Source organism: Parus major, chromosome 4A (genome assembly GCF_001522545.3).
Source record: "Parus major isolate Abel chromosome 4A, Parus_major1.1, whole genome shotgun sequence".
Classification (NCBI taxonomy): domain Eukaryota; kingdom Metazoa; phylum Chordata; class Aves; order Passeriformes; family Paridae; genus Parus; species Parus major.
The window spans coordinates 3954663-3972195 of NC_031772.1; the positions used below are offsets into that span (position 1 = coordinate 3954663).

General features: G+C 38.8%; 1 protein-coding gene across 1 annotated transcript in view; it reads right to left on the reverse strand.

Moving 5' to 3' along the window:
* The window catches only part of DACH2 (dachshund family transcription factor 2), a 246351-nt gene that overhangs the window by 71324 nt on the left and 157494 nt on the right, over positions 1-17533 (reverse strand). Inside the window, exon 3 of the mRNA XM_015626682.1 lies at positions 14017-14148. Coding sequence (XP_015482168.1) covers positions 14017-14148 — 132 coding nt within the window. The remainder of the gene's footprint in view (positions 1-14016; positions 14149-17533) is intronic.

The following is a 17533-nucleotide window of genomic DNA, read 5'->3' on the forward strand; positions in this document are numbered from 1 at the left end:
GGGAAATAAACCCATGAAAATTTGACACCCGCATGAACAGGACAAAAAGCTAGCAACAAAATAATTCCATTTTCCACGTTCATTTTGCTTTGTTTTCCCACTTCCACATTAAGACAATGCTCCAAGTCCCTCTTCTTCCTCTGTTTCTCACAGCCCTTGCTCACAGGTGGGTGCTCATTCTCTCTACATCCAAATGCTCTCCTCAAATCATAAAAAGTGACAGACTCACGGTGACTGGAAGGGATTAGGGGAAGCTGTTCCTAAGAAAATACCCTGTATTTTTATACAATCCCTTCTCACTGCTGTTCAAATGCCTCTGTGATTAACAATGGGGCTAAATATGAGTTCTGCTCTGCCTCTTCTCAGTTCTGAAAATCAGAATCACCCAATTTGAGGCATCAAATCAGACAACACCAATTTGACTCAATGATCTTGGAGGTCTTCTTCAACAATGATGGTTTTTTGATTCTACAGGTATAAGAGAAAATAAACAATACACAACAGCCTTTTGACTGCTGGAGTTTCTTCTTGATTTCTTTGTCCCCTGCTTTTAAGTGATTGCTCATTTTCCCATTTTTAATGGTACCTGCACCAATATTAAATTATATTTATAAGCTAAACCAAGAACTTTATTACAAAGGTAACTGTAATTTCTCAAACACAAAGCCAGAACAGAAAAAGAACTAACTGAAGAAGTATTTCTGCAATTTGCAGATGATTAAATTTTGAAGGTGAGATGCAGCAACCATTTATTAAGTTGACTTGAAGAGCTGCAATTTGTGGTGTTTGCCCAGAAGAGCCAGCACAGAGCCATAACTGATGATCAGGGATAATAGCCACGGATTTCAGCACATTTCCAGAGCTCCCTGCTATATGCTGAGAACAACAATATCAAAAGGTTCCTCTCCCCAGCACTGCTGGTGTCAAGGTTAATGAACTAAAACTTGTTAAATTGATATTACCAAACTAATGACTTTTTTATAGGATACTGCATGGATTTTGACACACAGGCTAATGTGGAATATTGCTGGTCTTAATTGAATTAGAAGTTATTGCATGTATACAATTAAGATACCTAAAAATGGGGGAGCTGTGACCACACTGTTCTCACATACCCCATGTGCTCCAAATAATATAGAAATACAGAATCCCAGACTGGCTGGGGTTGGAATGGACCATAAACCCAACATAAATCCATAAATCCAGCCCCATCCCTGCCATGGGCAGGGACACCTTACACTATCCCAGGTTGTTCCCAGCCCCATCCTACCTGGCCTTGGGGACTTCCAGGGATGGGGAGTTCACTTCTCTGGGCAACTTCAAACTTTTAAATATTAAATTATTTAAATAATACAAAGATTATTTAAAAATATTTTACATCAACCATACCAAGCATTAAGGAACAGAAAAAAACAAATGCCTGGAGTCTCCATTCAAAATAGATGAGCGAACAACAGGAAAAAAAATTAATGAATCATATTAAAAAGCAAGGAGCTTATGAAAAATAAATTGCATTTGTAGATGATTAAATTTTGAAGGTGAGATGTTGTATAACGGCACCAACCATTTATTTCAGTGCCATAACTGCATCTAATAAATAAAATACTTCTTTTAAATCCAAACTGCAGATACACTGCTATCCTGATGACTTGGATTTTCCATTTCCATGGTACAGGGGCAAGGTTTGGGCTGTAATTATTTGAGGCAGAAAGAAGAGCTGTTAGTTAGTTGGAGAGAAAATCAGTATCAGCTGTGAGCAATAGGACAATGCAAATATTTCTTCTACAGACAGAATCACTGAGTTTAAATTCAGAGAGGCTCATTAGAGATTACCCTCCCAAATATAAGATACCTGCAAGTTTCATGCAAATTCCCATCTGTTTCAGTAGTATTTTTGTATTAAACTTCAATTTATCACTGACACAGAAATGCCATTTCACATACAAGATATACTCAGATATGCTTGGTGTTTAAAAAGTGAAATTAAAGATCTTACTCACGCTATTCTGTTTTTTTAGTAAATGACTTATGCTGGATCTAAGATTTTACAGAGAAATGGAATGAAGTTGGACTCAGCTTCCAAAAAATATCTACTTTGTCAAAATCCAGAAAAACAGAAGAGGTGCTGCAAATGAGGGGGAATATTTCTCAAGGATGAAATGCCAAAATCCCCCTCACATCAAATTCTTACAGATAGTCAATCAACAAACAGATCCATAAGAACTTGCAAGACACTTCTTCCTACTGCCTTTCCAACTTCCCTTTGAAATATGAGAATATGAATCACAATTTAATTGATATTATAAGCTTTACAGGAAAAGGGGAAAAAAAGCAGCCTCTGATGGCCCAAGACACCATAAATTGAGTACTCAGCTCTTACAGTTTCACTAGTCCCAAAGTTTCATTGTCTCCATCCTTAAAACAGCCTTAGAAAGAAGAATCCGTTCTAATTTTTATATTATACAAATGTAGAACAGTAACTACCCCCCATTTTCAACGTTTTAAATATCAATGCCTGTCTGATCTTAAAGGGAAGCTCAACATTTATGTCTTGTCTTGGTGATAAAGTTCATGAATATATAATGAGAGTGGAACAACTCTGCTACTGATTAAATGTCAAAAAAGGTTTTATTGTCAAATATATTGTAAATACAGAAGATATACAACAAAGAGCATTAATTGCAGATGGCTGTGTACAGCTTAAAAAATGCACAGCATCGAGACAGGAAATGCTGCTTTTCAGTTTCAGCTATCAATTTTAATTTACCTTCAGAATGTACCATCAAGTCAATGTGTACAGAGAGAATGAACCAAAAAATGGCCAAGCTCAACTGAACTAAATGCTCCACATTCCAGGGCAGATGTTAGTCTATATCCTAGGCAGACACAGCAGAATTCCCCAAAATTCTGGGTCTTTATTAGAATTTGTCTAAACTTTTGTGAAGATTTAGGAGAGATGCAATGTGAAAAAACTGGTGAGGACAGAGAAAAGGCTGGAATAACCATCCTCAACTCAGGATGGGGTTTGACTGCCTGTTGCTGTAGGACACGCAGTGATTCACACAGATGTGTTGTTCATTTTCTCTGTTTTTTTTCTTTTAAAGACAAAAAGGGCAACAACTGCCTGTGTAAATTTAAAAAATAAAATATCCAGTGTCTGTAGCTGACTGCAGGTGAACAGAGGTCAGCAGAATCCTGCTGCCAGGACATGCCAGGAGAGCGAGTTGCTCACGTTTATAGGGGATCAGTGTCTGTACAATGGGAGGAATTCTCTGTCTCCATCCCATTCCAAACTCCAGCCCCAAGCACCGGCCTTGACCGAGGCACTGCCCTGGGCAGGGACCAGGAGGATCTGAATCACCTGGAGAGAGGCCAGGGGAGCACAGGGAGAAGTGACCAGGGGTGAGGAAATCCTCAGTGTGAGTCCTTCGGGAGAGCAGGCTGCTCCATGGAGGGAAGGGACAACAGGCAGGAGCTCACTAAATATCTTCACTTGATAAAGAACATGTTCAGTCATAAAAAGGAGTAAATTGTTCTCTGTAGCCACAGTGTACAGGACAAGATGCAGCAAGGAAAGACTTTTAACAAGGAAGACTTAGGGAGAACATTAGGAAAAATGGCCATGATCAGAAATCTTATGAAATTTCTAAAATTAAGCTGGGCAACTGTCAGTCAGACATGAGGCTGGCAGAGATGGAGTACAGTAAGGAAACAAGTCTGAAAGTGCTGGTTTTGGTGATCCTGAACACCACAAGCTGCAGCAGAGAAACCAGACCCAGAGGCAGAGCCATCCTGCAGGGTGGAACTGTCCTGAACTTCTACCTGAGCCAGGTGTGAGCAATGTGAGCCAGCAGAGCCCACCCAGCACAGGAGCACCGTCCTGCACTGTGGAACCTCCCCCAAACACACAACTGGCCAATAAATACATATTAGTTAGCTACCAGGTAACATAATGTCAGTTGGGTTTCCAAAATAATAAAGCACTTGAAGCTTGTATTAAAAACCTACACATTTTTCCTTTAGATTATGGACAAATTAGTAGCTTCAATTATACGGTGCCAACAACATTTTCTTCTCCATGACTAAATGGACCACATTTTAATACTCTTCAGTGATCTTATTAATTTAAATTAACCTTCTATCAAATTAAGAATAAGAATTTCATTTGAGGAAAAGATGTCTCAGCCATGGAAATTAAAGCCTCTGGTGGATAAAGGTAAATTTACTCTTGGTCTGAGACAACACTGCTGGTCTTTCCTCATTGTGACTATAATGATCTGATAAACTGCTGCTCTTGTATACAGTCAAGGGTGGAGTTTTTTTTAAAAGGAGCTAAAAACATAGACTACCCACCTGTATCTATTTTTAATTTGGTAATGACTGTACTTGCTAAAATTCTACCAAAATGTCACTCACAGCTTTGGATTCCAGCTTTTTTTAAGCAGAATATGGAGCAGAAAGCATAACCTATTATGCAAAACTGTCAGATGCTTACTTTAAAATCACAGAAATAAATGCATAAATCCTGATTTTCTCATGGATCAAAACTTCATTAAAGGAAAATAAAACTTGAATCTAAGTGCTGAAGAGAGCCAAGGTGTTCTATAAAAAGCAGTAGGGTTGTGATCTATGTGTGTCCTGCTTACCCACACAGCCCCTGCTCCACAACTAAGGGATGCCTTGTACTCCGTGGGTGCAAGGAGAGGCAGAATTACTGGAGACCACGGTGACTTCTGTCTCATCAAATTCACAGATCAGCCAGACATTTCAACAGCACCAACTGTTGCAAGGAAAACTGCTACAGAATCTCAGCTGCAGAAATGTCAGCTCAGGGCACGCCGCACAAATCCACTGCTGAATCCTTAACTAAAAACGGTATTAAAATTTCGGGGGGGGGGGATTAATGCTACTCCTTTAAGTGAGAAAATATTCCAAATAATCACACCACAAACATTTCTTGCCTCAAACATAAATTAACTGTATGTTAGGGGGCTTTTTTTAAAAAACCTGATTAAAATTTTAATTCATGAGACTCCTGCTGTTGGCAGCTGTATCGCTCCCAATGACATCCTTTGGGGGACTCTCAGCATGTGGCCCACATCAAAGGTAATATGCCAGTTTTCATCCTAACTTATATGTGCCTTAACAAGAATGTTCCAGCCTTTACAATGTCATTAAAATACTGAAGTACTTTCTACTGTTAAAATATCATTAATGTGAGACTGAAGTGGACTCACTACTGTTAACAAAGGCAACCATCACTAAATATTTGCTTTTACTGGGGTTCTTTATAGGACTCCTCAAATCCTTACACCCTGTAATGGGAAATTAAACCAGCAGAGTTTGAACATGTTACTTTGTACAAAATGATCAGCAGATGAGATTCTCTGGAAACAAGAGTACATACAAGGACCTGGAGGGGGAAAAAAAAAATGTATCTGACATTTTATTTCCCTGTCCTTGCACTGTGGGAAGCCTGCAAATCCCTGAGCACCCCTGGCACCCCACCCTGCCAGAGCTCTGCTGGTCACCACTCGATGCTGCCTGTTCCTGGGTCTGCTTTTGCTTTTTCCAAGGATGTTTCAACATAAAATTCAAGATGCACCTCACAGGGGTAGACCTGGATCACCTTTTTCCTTTCCTCACCTTTCTGACCCCAGGCAGAGGCTCTTCCCCACCTTGTAGGAACAACCCCCTCCACACCGTGTCCTTCAGCAGCCACAGGAGCCTGCTAAAACATCTGAACTGCAGTGGTTTTCCTTTGAAAGTGTGGGGCATCCAATCTGCCTCGCTCTTCATAAAATTTTATACAGAAAGTCCTAAATTTGGTGCGTTTCTGATCAGTATCACTCCCCACAGAGCTGTGGAGCCCCTGTGCCCTGCAGATGAACATGAGACCTTGTCTTAATGGGGACACTTTAGAGCCACCTGCTTTCCTTCAGCACACTGGTAGGGGCCACAGATTTCAGCTACTACCAACAAAAATGAGAATTATAACCAAGGAAAAAATGCAGCCTTGGCTCTAGAGAGGCCAAAATGATTTATGACATCAAGACCTAGTAAAGAGAGTAATACTCTGAAGGGACTGTGTGAGCTCAGCCCTCACTCACATCTTCTGTGCCCACTCCTAATTACTTCATTTATGACTGGAAAAGTGTTTTAACAGACAAAATTAATTATTTTGAATAATCCTTCTGAAATATGATATGCATTTTAATTGTATGCAACCCATCATTAATTAAAGTTCTCTACCTTTTGGTGCATTCATTCAAAGATGGTATCAGTGACAAAGCAACAACTCCAAGATTGTTTACTAAATTAAAAATACAGCTGAAGGGGTTAATATACTCTTGTGATACACTTAAAGTAATGCTAAAATGTTTTCATTCGAGTTTTTACTAGACATTATTCTTCCACTCTTTAAAATCAATCTCTTTGTTCCAGGAACACATTTCCTGTCAATAAAATGAAAAATGATATAGATTTAGGAGGATAGTGGTCTCAGCGTAGCATCTCTCATATTATTATTCCAGTATCATCTGTTACAAAGTAAGACCAATTCCCACATCTAATTACAAACAGGATTTCAGAGTCGTTAAACAAAATACATTTCCATTAGTGCTGCTGTAAGAAGATAGGGGAAAAAATGAAGATTAGTTCATGCTGCACCTCTGTTTTTCAAGCTTTGAAGATTTAGACCTCTGCACTCTGAGACTATAAATTTGTAAAGGATCTGAAAGGTGACAGACATGTGAAAGCTCTCAATTCTCCTCCGTTTAGCCATACCATTTACATTTTTTCATTAGTTTATCTTTTGCTGCACTTAGTTCTGATGGCAGATATGGCAAGAATCTGGAGAGGTTGTTTATGATCACGCCGTGGGCACCCAGGGGTATTTGATTTGGCGTTAGGCAGGGCTTTTTAACAGATATGAATCTTGATTTTCTATATTAAATTTGTTCCAGTGAAAGTTAGAAATCATTGGAAGGAATTCTGTCTTTATTCAAAAAAAAAAAAAAAAAAACTTTATTCTGAGGAAAAAAAGGAACAACAGTTCTTTGACTTCAAGTAAGATAACAACCAAAATATACCAAGGAAACAGATTGTGTGAGATCTTTAACTGCTGAAATATAAACTTACTAGTATATACATTCTCCATTTATAAACCCTTAGCAGTATCTAATATCTAATTGTCATGAATCCATTAAAAATACACCCTTGGGAATTACCCACTCAAAAAGCATTTACACAAACCCAGAGCTTCATGAGTTAACAACAACTTTTCTAAAAAGAAGCCAGTATAAGATAAAACCTAAATTTGCTTGATCTTCAAACCAGTTTACATTAGCTCAGGATGTTATATAAACACAGTTAATTTCATCATGTGTAAGATAAGCATCAAAAACCTGAAAGAGAATTCCTCTCACAGAAAAAGATGCCTCAGTTACAGAGAAGAGGACAGAGAATTTAATTTTCAAAACTCTTCTGGAGTTACATTTCCTTTATTAGTTTTAAAACTAAAGCCAGAGCTATTTCACATTTCTCAGAGTTGAGTGTCAGTCAATCCAAATGTGTAAATATTAGCTGATGTGTCAACAATTATGTCTGAATCATTACCTACATTTACTATATTTATGTTTAAATTTAAATGAATCCTTTAAAAAATACCGTTAAATTATTCACATGCTTTCAATAGGTAACTGCTTAAGAATGTATCTAAACTGGAACCTTGAATAAGTTCACAGGTAAAAAAATTCAATTTTGCACTCTACTGAAACTCAGGTTCACTAAAGCCTCCTAAAATTCCTGGTACTAAACCCTGCCCAGTGCTGGGGTAACGCAGCACAAAATATCCACTGACACTCACTCTCCAAAAAAACACAATTTGCTGAAGAAATCGGTATCTGCATTGTATTTCCAAGCTTCCCACATGGAGATTGTATTCTTGGGATAACTGAGAGGGCAGTACCCCACTAGGAAGGAAGAGGAGAGAAAACAGCACAGTGCAAACTGTGACCCAAACAAACAGCATTAAGGCATGAGGAGTTGGATCTTAAAAATGAAACAGCACAACCACCTTTTCCTGCAGGATTATCAGTGCCAGGGAGGCGTCACTTTTATCATCCACAGGGAATTCTCTGCTCCTGTCACTCCCCAGTCACGGCTGTTTTCTGACAAGCAGCAGTGGGGAAAGCTTCCTAAAGCCCCCACGTTATGAGAATGTTTGAGTTCCTTCACTCCACTTTCACTGAAAAAGCTTAAATAAACTTCACCATCACTTCCACGTGGGTTCAAAGAAGTTCCACGGAAGCACAACTCCAAGGCTAAGGATGGAAGCACATCCTGAAATGCACCAATCCACTCCCTGAATCTCCTTTGGGTGTGGGTGAAACCCCCCTGGGCAGATCCTGTCCCACAGGGGCCAAACATCCCCTCTCTGCCTCCTCACCTTCCCTCCCTCACCCTCAGCAGCACCAGCACAGGAACTGCCTGCAAAAATAGCACAGAGGTCTCAATTTTTAGGATAAAATGTTTTAACGTGTCTGCTCGAGCTGGAGTCTAGTTTGTTTTTTGGATGAGACAGCACAAAACCTAAAACATGTTAAATTCTCTCTTGCTTCAAGACTGCACTGATCCCTCCTGGTCAAAGGACAATTTAAGAAAATTCGTAACTATTTCAAAAAATTCTTAACTCTCTGCTCAAGTAACACAAAAATACTTTCCTTAACAACAGGCAAAACGACTTAATGAAATCTACATGGTACTCAAGGATTAAAAAAACCTGTTCTCTGGTCCTGTCATTTTTACATTCTTACAATAAAATAACAGCCTTGGCATCCTGCTTTTTAGAAGAAAAGACCTACCTCTTTTGACTTTTCAAGCACTTGAAAATTTTAAAAGAGAAAAACTAAAAAATGCTGACCGTGTAATAGCTGGGTATTCATGGTGGGTGGAGAACATGAAAGGTTACAATATGGATCTGTGCCTACGCGTTTCTTTTCAACTTGAGCAGCATCCTCCTGCTTCTGCTAACTCGGCAATCATACAGCTGACAGATTTCTGGGTTTTCTAAATAATGCATGGGATTTTCTTTTAACATGTCAGTGCAAAAGTATCAATTCTGCCCCTGTGTCGTTTGTGATGCTGATTTTCCTTGACAGCATTCCATTAAACCAATGAGTTTTTTCCCTCCTGATGGTTCCTTAAATATTCCTCTGAGTGATGTATTTGTGGTTTTTTAAACAGATTGTGAAGGATGTTTGCATTTGTGAGAAAACTGCATGGCAGGTACTGAAGGGAAAGAAGGATAAAAAGATAACACTTTTTTTTTTTTTTTCTATGAGAGAGCTTTTTCTCTGATCCTCATATGCCAAAAGCTCGGGTGTTTTTCCTTTCTTTTCTGCCTAACTTAGCTCCTTGTCTGGAAATTAAGCAACAAGACTCTACATACAGAATAACATTTTGACTTCCTAAGGAAATACCACTGAAACACTTAGTTCTGTTTGATATCTCTCCTGGGAAAGCAAAACACATTTCTTAAATCATGCATGCTAACTCCAAAAGCCACCAGAAGGAAATACCTGCTCTATTCTTTGCTCTGAGGCTCTGCACACACGGCTCCTGTCACGACTGCCATGCACTGATCCTTCCTTGCTCAGGCAGCTTGAGGAACATCCAGGGAACATCACCCAGCCCCTGTCTGACAATCTATCCTATCTCCCACTTGTACAAATTACCTGCTGCCATGTCCTTAAAAAGAAAAGCCCGGATTTCAAGTAAATTCCAAACCCCCCAAAGCAACGAGATGCTAATTTCCAGAACACGCCTCGCCTGCTTTTAGCGCTGCACGACGATGAAGGAGCTCATCTTCATCAACACCTCTGTGCAACCAGAAAGCTTTTGTTCTGTTTGTCTTCTACTGAACACCAAATCTGGCTACGTGGCTGGGATGTGAGTGAGCAGGAGTCAGCTCCAGCCACTCACTCCAGCCCTTCCTCACTTCCCAAGTGGAGCAGGAAAGGCCACAATCACTCCTGGCAAACCTCAGGTGCCACCAGCCAAGTGTCCTCTCCAAGGACTCACCTGGAGGAGCCAAAAAAGGAGGAACAGGATCTCAAAAGACTTTTGGCCATTGGGAATTTGAGATTCCAGAGGGATGGATTTCTCCCATAGCCAGACACGAGCTAGCTCTCCAAATTCAACCTCCCTGCCAGCAGAGGATGGAGAGGGACACTGAGCCCCAGGGGACAGCCAGCCCAGGTCGGCTGGACTGAGGGGCCAGAGAGCCTCCAGAGCCAGATTGAAAGGGAGATTTTTCAACTGCCAGAGAAGTTTTGCTTTAACACTTCATATGATGAGTAGGAAGGTGCAAAAAAATCTCTTTCTCTTCTGCAGAGAGAGTGGAAGGAGGACATCAATGTTCAAATGTATAACAGCGTTCTTCACAGCACTGTGAACTAAAGCATTGCTTCAATTAAAAAAATATCTGCAAATTGAACTTTTGGGGGGAATTTTTCCCCCTATATTTTCAGTATTAACTCTTGTAGCATTTGTTTTTAGTAAGTTATTTAGAATATTCCAGCACCAAACTCCACCACTACTGAGATCACTGTAACATCATGAAAAGGAGGTAGGTAGGACATGATGGCAAAAGCACACCAGCTGGATTAGAAGCAGGAAAAGAAGTGGCACATTTATCCCCCACTTCCTTAGACACATTTTTAAGATTCAATTCCACATCTGCAATTTGCTAGAGAACAATATAATATCTGAGGAATTAGTCACTGATCGTGTTAAATTGAGTTAGAATTCAGATTTTAAACAGACAGGACAAATTCTGGCTTCAGACAGTGAATTCTTAAAAGTTTCCATCATCATAATGATACACAGAGGAAGAAACTGTAGAAATGACAGGCTAGGCATCAATAAGAAGCAAACCCAAAATTATTTCATACCTCAACAGATACAGATGGGGATTGAGATGAATATGCCAAGACATCCTCAACACTTTTTTTTATTATACTAATGGCTTGTATATAATGACACACTTGCAAAAAAATCTGGCAATAAAGCTTCAGGACTTCATACTGCTCAATTACATCTTTAATTTAAAATAAACAACAGCAAAAATCGAGTACTCCACTCATCTATCAGACTGTGGGATGAGCAGGAAGGCACATATTCAAAAGTGAAATATTTAGTGGCATTGTAGGAAGTCAATGTGTACTGCTGAGGTAAAAACCCAACTTAATTGTTTTAAGTAAGATTGCAACCCTTTGAGTCTTTGTTACTGTAAAAAAAGAAAAAAAAAGAATCAAAGGAAGCAAAAGGTCCTTAGCTCTGTACAACCATATTTCTGATTTGACAGCTACAATTATAATCATTCAGACATCTATTTCCCACAAACTCTCCACAGCCATAACCTTTAGTGATTAATTATAAAGTTCCAGGAGCAATAGTACACAGACTAATTTCCTAAAACAATAAAACACAGAATTTCTCATTTGGAGCTAAATGAAACACGAACAGGTTGTTATTCATGCTGAAATCTAGATGCAGAGTCATGTTGCAGCCATTACAGAAGCTATTAAACACAACCTCAAATCAAAGAAACTGTAGGTCTCTCTCCTAAAATAAAATGTTTTTCTCACTTATGAGGTTTCTGACTCCTTTGCTCTGTTCCTTTCCACCTCTTCTTTGTAAAAAAAAAGATTCAAAATTTAATTTTCTTCCTCATTTCACATCCCCATTTTATTTTTAATTGTCATTTAAACTGTAAGTCTAGAGCAAAGCAAGGAGTTGGTGAAGGTTTCATGCACATGGAATTATCCTGGTGTTCCATTCACAGCAGATCAAAGTTACAACACATGTATTAACTTCTAAACAAAATTCCCACTCTCTTCATGCCACACCAGGTTTTCTGTAGTGAGTGTTTAGTAATTTTTTGGTTATTTTATATGGTGAAAGGTACAGCCAACTTTTAGACTCCTTCCATGGAGATTTTCCTTTTTGACATATCCTGCTCAATGGAAACCTTTGTCGTGTGACCCACCAATAAAGGAGGAATCCACATGTTACAAAATTATTATTATTATTATTAAATTATTATTATTATTCCAATGCTCACATTGCACACATTGAAAAGAGGGGGAATTGTGATTCTTTAGCAGGATTAGGGTTGGTTCTTCCTGATATTGCTCCATCTGCAAACAACACTGGCACCAGAGCCAGAATTTGCTCTTGGCAATTTCACTGCATCAGGCAATGAAAAGGGGAAAGAATTGAGAAAAGACATGTATGGAAATGCCACCACACTCTTATTCTTGGATCCCACTGGAACTAAAGTCAGTGGGAATTTTTCCAAATATTTAAATTGGTATGGAGTTGGTTGTAAAACTCATTGAATTGCTAAACCACAGAGAACTCCCCTGTGAAGTGCCCACCCTTGATGCACTGTCCAAGGGCTGGTGTGACAGACCCCTAAAAAACTTCTTGTTCCGTCAGGTACCTAAAATAATCATATTAATGTAGATTCTCCCAATATGAGGTATATGAATTTTGCCCTACACAAACAACACAGAAAACCATGAGCATTCAAATTAAACTTTTATACAGTGGCTTTTAAAACCCCCATAATCAGCCCTACATCTTTTCTGTACGAAACTTCCTTACTCTTCTGTAGCAATTCTATCTTCAGTCCTTTTTCTCAGCATTCATTGAGCTTACAGAATTCATTCTGAACTATCTAAAACTATTTCAGTTACAACCACTGAATAGGCTTTTCCAGTGCTTTTCTTTCTGAATTCAATGTGCACTAATTGATTAGGGTCTGAGAGGTGAATAAGAAATACATATCCTACAGAACAGGAAGCTGGGGAAAGGTTTAATGCATGAGTTAGAAGCCAGATTTCTTCAAATACAGATGAGTACACAAAATTAGCAAAAGGCAATACCACTTTTGGAAAGACTGCTTTGTGCATAATTTGTAATGAATTCAAAGTTATTCCTTTAGAAAATGAGTCTAAGACCTCCCAGCTGCTGCTTTATTGGTCTAATAAATTACCATTTTGATGGTAGGATGCAAATGCAGCACACAGCAGCCAGGCTTTGCCTTGGGAGCCGCGGGAATGCCGATGGGAGAGCGGGATGCCGCGGGGATCACACCGTGCCTCTCCTCTTGAATTGGTAATAGAAACAAACAAAATATGTTCCCCAAGTGGCAAAAGTGTAGGATGCAGTAAAAAGTGAGGGCAAGGGAAACTGCCCTTTATGGAACAGGTATCAGAGACAAAATGGATCTGCCTGGCTCCAGGTTCTCTACACTGTCCAAGTAAAAATCTCTTCTATTCACCTGGAAGAACATCAGAATAAACAAAGACTTCCTCTCCAAAGGATTCATTTTGACTTCACCTTTGAACCCTATTCCTGGGGAGTTGGGACTTGAGGAGCTTAGTTCAAATTTATATTCATATTTATATAGCACATGAACGTGTTCTGTGCCAGGGCCTCCTGTCTGAGGTGACTCCAGCCACAGCCAAGGATTATCACAACTCCCCTTCACAGCTGTGCTTTGCAAATATCCATCCAAAGAAAGAACAAAATGCAGAAAAGCCATAACTTGGAGATGGAGCATTCCCTGCCTTACCTTTCTCCAGTGACCTCTGGAGCTCAGGAGTTCCAACAACCTGACCTTCTGGAAACTTTCCATCATTTATTGGAGAACCCCAGACAGTGTTAGTGCCAACGGATAAATCTTGGGTTACTCCAGATGGATTTAGGGGGCACTTTAAAAGTCTGTATCCAAATCCAACCCTAATGAAGATGGTCCTCATCAGTATTTTTCAAACAATTAGTGAAGGGAGCTGTTAGGAGGAAAACTGGAGGAATATGGAGGAGTGAGAGCACTAATTTTGATTTAGCACTGGTAGAGCAAAGCTTTCAAAATACAAGAGCCCAAGAATTTGAGAGTCAGGTGTTGAGAGCTCCAGGGCAGCTCAGGGGCACAGCATCCCTTACCTGCATTAGAGTTGAGCTCTTCATTTTCTGACTCAGTTCCATTTTGACTCCCACTTCCATGAAGGCTGTTCATGGCCATAAGTTTCATTTTCTGTAGCTTCATAGCCTCTGCCATGGCAGCTGCTGTCAGACCTGGAGAAAGAGAAATAAATAATATGCAGTGTCACTGCAAGTTTGATCAGAACATTCCTTTTCAGTAAAAAAAGTCATATAAATTAAATTCCCATTCTTAGTCCAGTTAAGTAATGCTATTCCTGAACACCACCTTTGTTTTAAAGTCAAGTTACTTCAATCCACCATTCTAAGAATAAAAAAAAAAATCTTTCATGTTTATTTTTCTTTTTAACATGTGCAGCACAAAGAAATATTTATTTAATGGTATCCCTTTTGATTATACTTTTAAATATAATTTCCTGTCACTTTGATCACCTTGTCACTTTGATCACTTTCTGCTTGACTTATTTAGCTGCAACAGAATTTCCACACCCAGAGTAAGATACAGTATTCCTTAATTTCAACAGTTCAAAGCCCATTAACATGTAATAAGTACAGCATTCATTGTTCTATTATGCATCCAAATATTGCTCTGTCCTTTTGGGAATCTGTTGGTTTGGATCAATATTATTGTAACTGGAAAATACCACATTGGAAAAGTGTAGAAAAACACAATATGGATAATTACAGAATCAATCCCACTTTTAAGAGACCATTAAGACCAGCAGAAATTCACAGAATTAAGGGGGCTATTGATAGAAAGTTTTCAAATTATTAAAACCCAATTAATTTCCAGTAGTAAAAGAGAAGAAGCAGAGTAACATCAAGCTACAAGGTTATCATAATTTTCATTATTTTTTTTGTTTTTTAAGATTCCCGGTATCTTTTTTTTTTTTGTAAGTGCAAAGTTTTTATCATTTTGCCTTGGTCACTAAATAAATAATCAAATTTTCCTCACACAGTACCAAATTACTTCTACTCTGGGCCAGATGTGACTGAAAACAATCTGAAGTTTTTGCAGGAAAATCCAAGAGATACGGGCACAAAACCAAAAATAAACAGGTACAATTGTTTATTCATTTGATTATGAATTAAATGGGTTTATTCTTTCCCTCAGTACAGCAGGACTTGCCTTTATTATTTGCCACCTAGTTCCACAAAATCACTGAACTGCATTTATCAAAACCTATGATGTTTTTGGTGGTGGTAGCAGTTCTAGCAGCCCACTAAGGTATCGTACATCAAACCAGAATTATAAAATCTGCTTCTGGAAAGCATTGCTTATTGAGAGATTTAGATACTGATTAAAGGGAACTAATAATTTTCACACCCTACCCATAAATTACAACACTCTTCTAAAAGCTGCCACGAGTTTGACATTCAGATTAGCTCTGCTGCTCCTCTAATGGGCTTCACAAAGTTCTCATTATTTCAGTAAGACTTAAGAAAGGAAGTGATCCAGGACTGCTTGGAGAGGGACACCTTTTATCTCACATGGACACAGCAATTTGGTCAAGTTCAGCAAAGATATTCTGATCATCACCAGTAATTTTGTCTTTTAGGTTATTTAAGGCACCCCTCACTTCATACAAAAGACCAGTACACTGTAATTTTATTTTCAACACCCTTTAAAGTTCTTTTACAAATGTTACAGGTTTTTTATCAAGCAGATAAAAAATCTTGATGTTTAAACTCTTGTTTTTATCTCACACACTCTCAGTTAATCCATCACAGAATACATCTTCAATGATAAAACTCTCCACACACTTTCTGGAGAAGATTAAATAGTCTGCAAACTTTTAAGCTTTTTTTTTTTTTTTCCTTAGGGAAGGGAAGTGGGATTGCTCTTTGACTGAATTTTACATTATTTTCAGGAAGTAAAAACAACGAATCATCATCATCATGGTTCTGAGGAACTGACTGTTCAAGATTTCCAGGCACCTTTTCACTTTCTATTTTTAAACCATTTGCAAAGGATTCACATACATTTTAATGGTTACAAAAATATAGTGTCAGAACAGGGAGTTTTTTCTTGTAACATTTTATCATTTTATGTTCCCAGGGATGCACAGATAAACCAATATTCCAATGTTCTCATCAGGGTCGGTATTTATACAGGTTCTTGATATAGACTGGAAGTAATGAAATTTAATTAAATATGCAGAACAGTAAAGAACTATTTATAAGGATGTAAATAGAGAATGGAAAATAAATTCAGATCTTTAGCAAAATGTTCAGAGAAAAGACAAGAGAAAAAATTATCCAGGACACTGTATTTAAAAAAAAACCAAACAAAAAACAAACAAAAAAAACCCAAAACAAACAAACAAACAACCCCCCCCTCAAAAAAAAAAAAAATAAAGGAGGAAATAAAATAAAACTCCCCCAAAACCTTCTACTGCACAGTTGTAGCAGAAATGTAATGAAGGCAGAAAGGTACCACAGAACAAACAGAAAATAATAAACACAGTCCCCAAATCACCACGATGCTGCCTGCAGAAATTAAAGGTAATTATTGTCAGGCATTTCTGAGCTCCCTAACCAGACACAGCTGCCATAAGGACACCAGCCAAGAAACAGTGATGGATCAGAAAACTGTGCTGTGCCATCTGCCACACCAAAGTCACTCCAGCAGCAAAAGTTTCAAGAGTAAAACACAGCCCTAGTGCAGAAAGCACCAAGGTCCTGCACAGCCAGGCACAAGCTTGAAGATAGAGCTGAGATTATCCCTAAATTCAGTGTCTACAAAGTATTCTCTCACTCACTCACCCCCAGTCTTGAACTGAAAGTCACAGAACCTGTCTGAGGCACTTTAAAATCAATGTACTAATTCTTCAGCATCTCTGAGTGATAACAAAATTGAGGCTAAAGAAAATGGGTTCAGCAGTAAGGGAGTGTTGCTGATTGAAATGATGGCAGCAAACAGGCAGCACTGGCATAATATTCAATTAGGTACCACCATGGTTAACCCTACTATTATTTCATTTAACCATTAATAAAACTCCTTTCTATAACTGACTCTGCTTGGGCTAGCTGTGGAGAAGAGGGCTATTCTTCAACTGACTTATTTAAGGATCTACAAAGAACTGAAGAATCATTTCCATCCTCTTGGATGAATCATTATCAGCAGTAGAATCTCACTTAGAGCACCTCACTTTGAAAAATGTCCTGGGAACTGCTGTAACGTTTACATCTATCCCTCTACTTCCCCCTAAAGACAAAAAAAAAAAAGGATCACTAGGAAAATCCACGTGCTGGATTACATACTTCAAAGCTTCTGGTTTTTCCTGTCCATTTGCACTTTAAATTTTCCTTTCTTCAGTTACCTTCTGCCAGCTGAAATCAGTCAGGGAACACCCAGGAAATAAACTGTGGACGTTTGTTGTCAAACAGGGACATCCTTCACAACAGCCCAGCAGTCTGGGCACAGTCAGGATGGTTTCCTGGCAAGGCTGTCCCCAGCCCCAGTATCCCCAGTGACCTGGGCTGGCAGGGAGCAGCTCCTGCTGGGATCTCTGAGAGA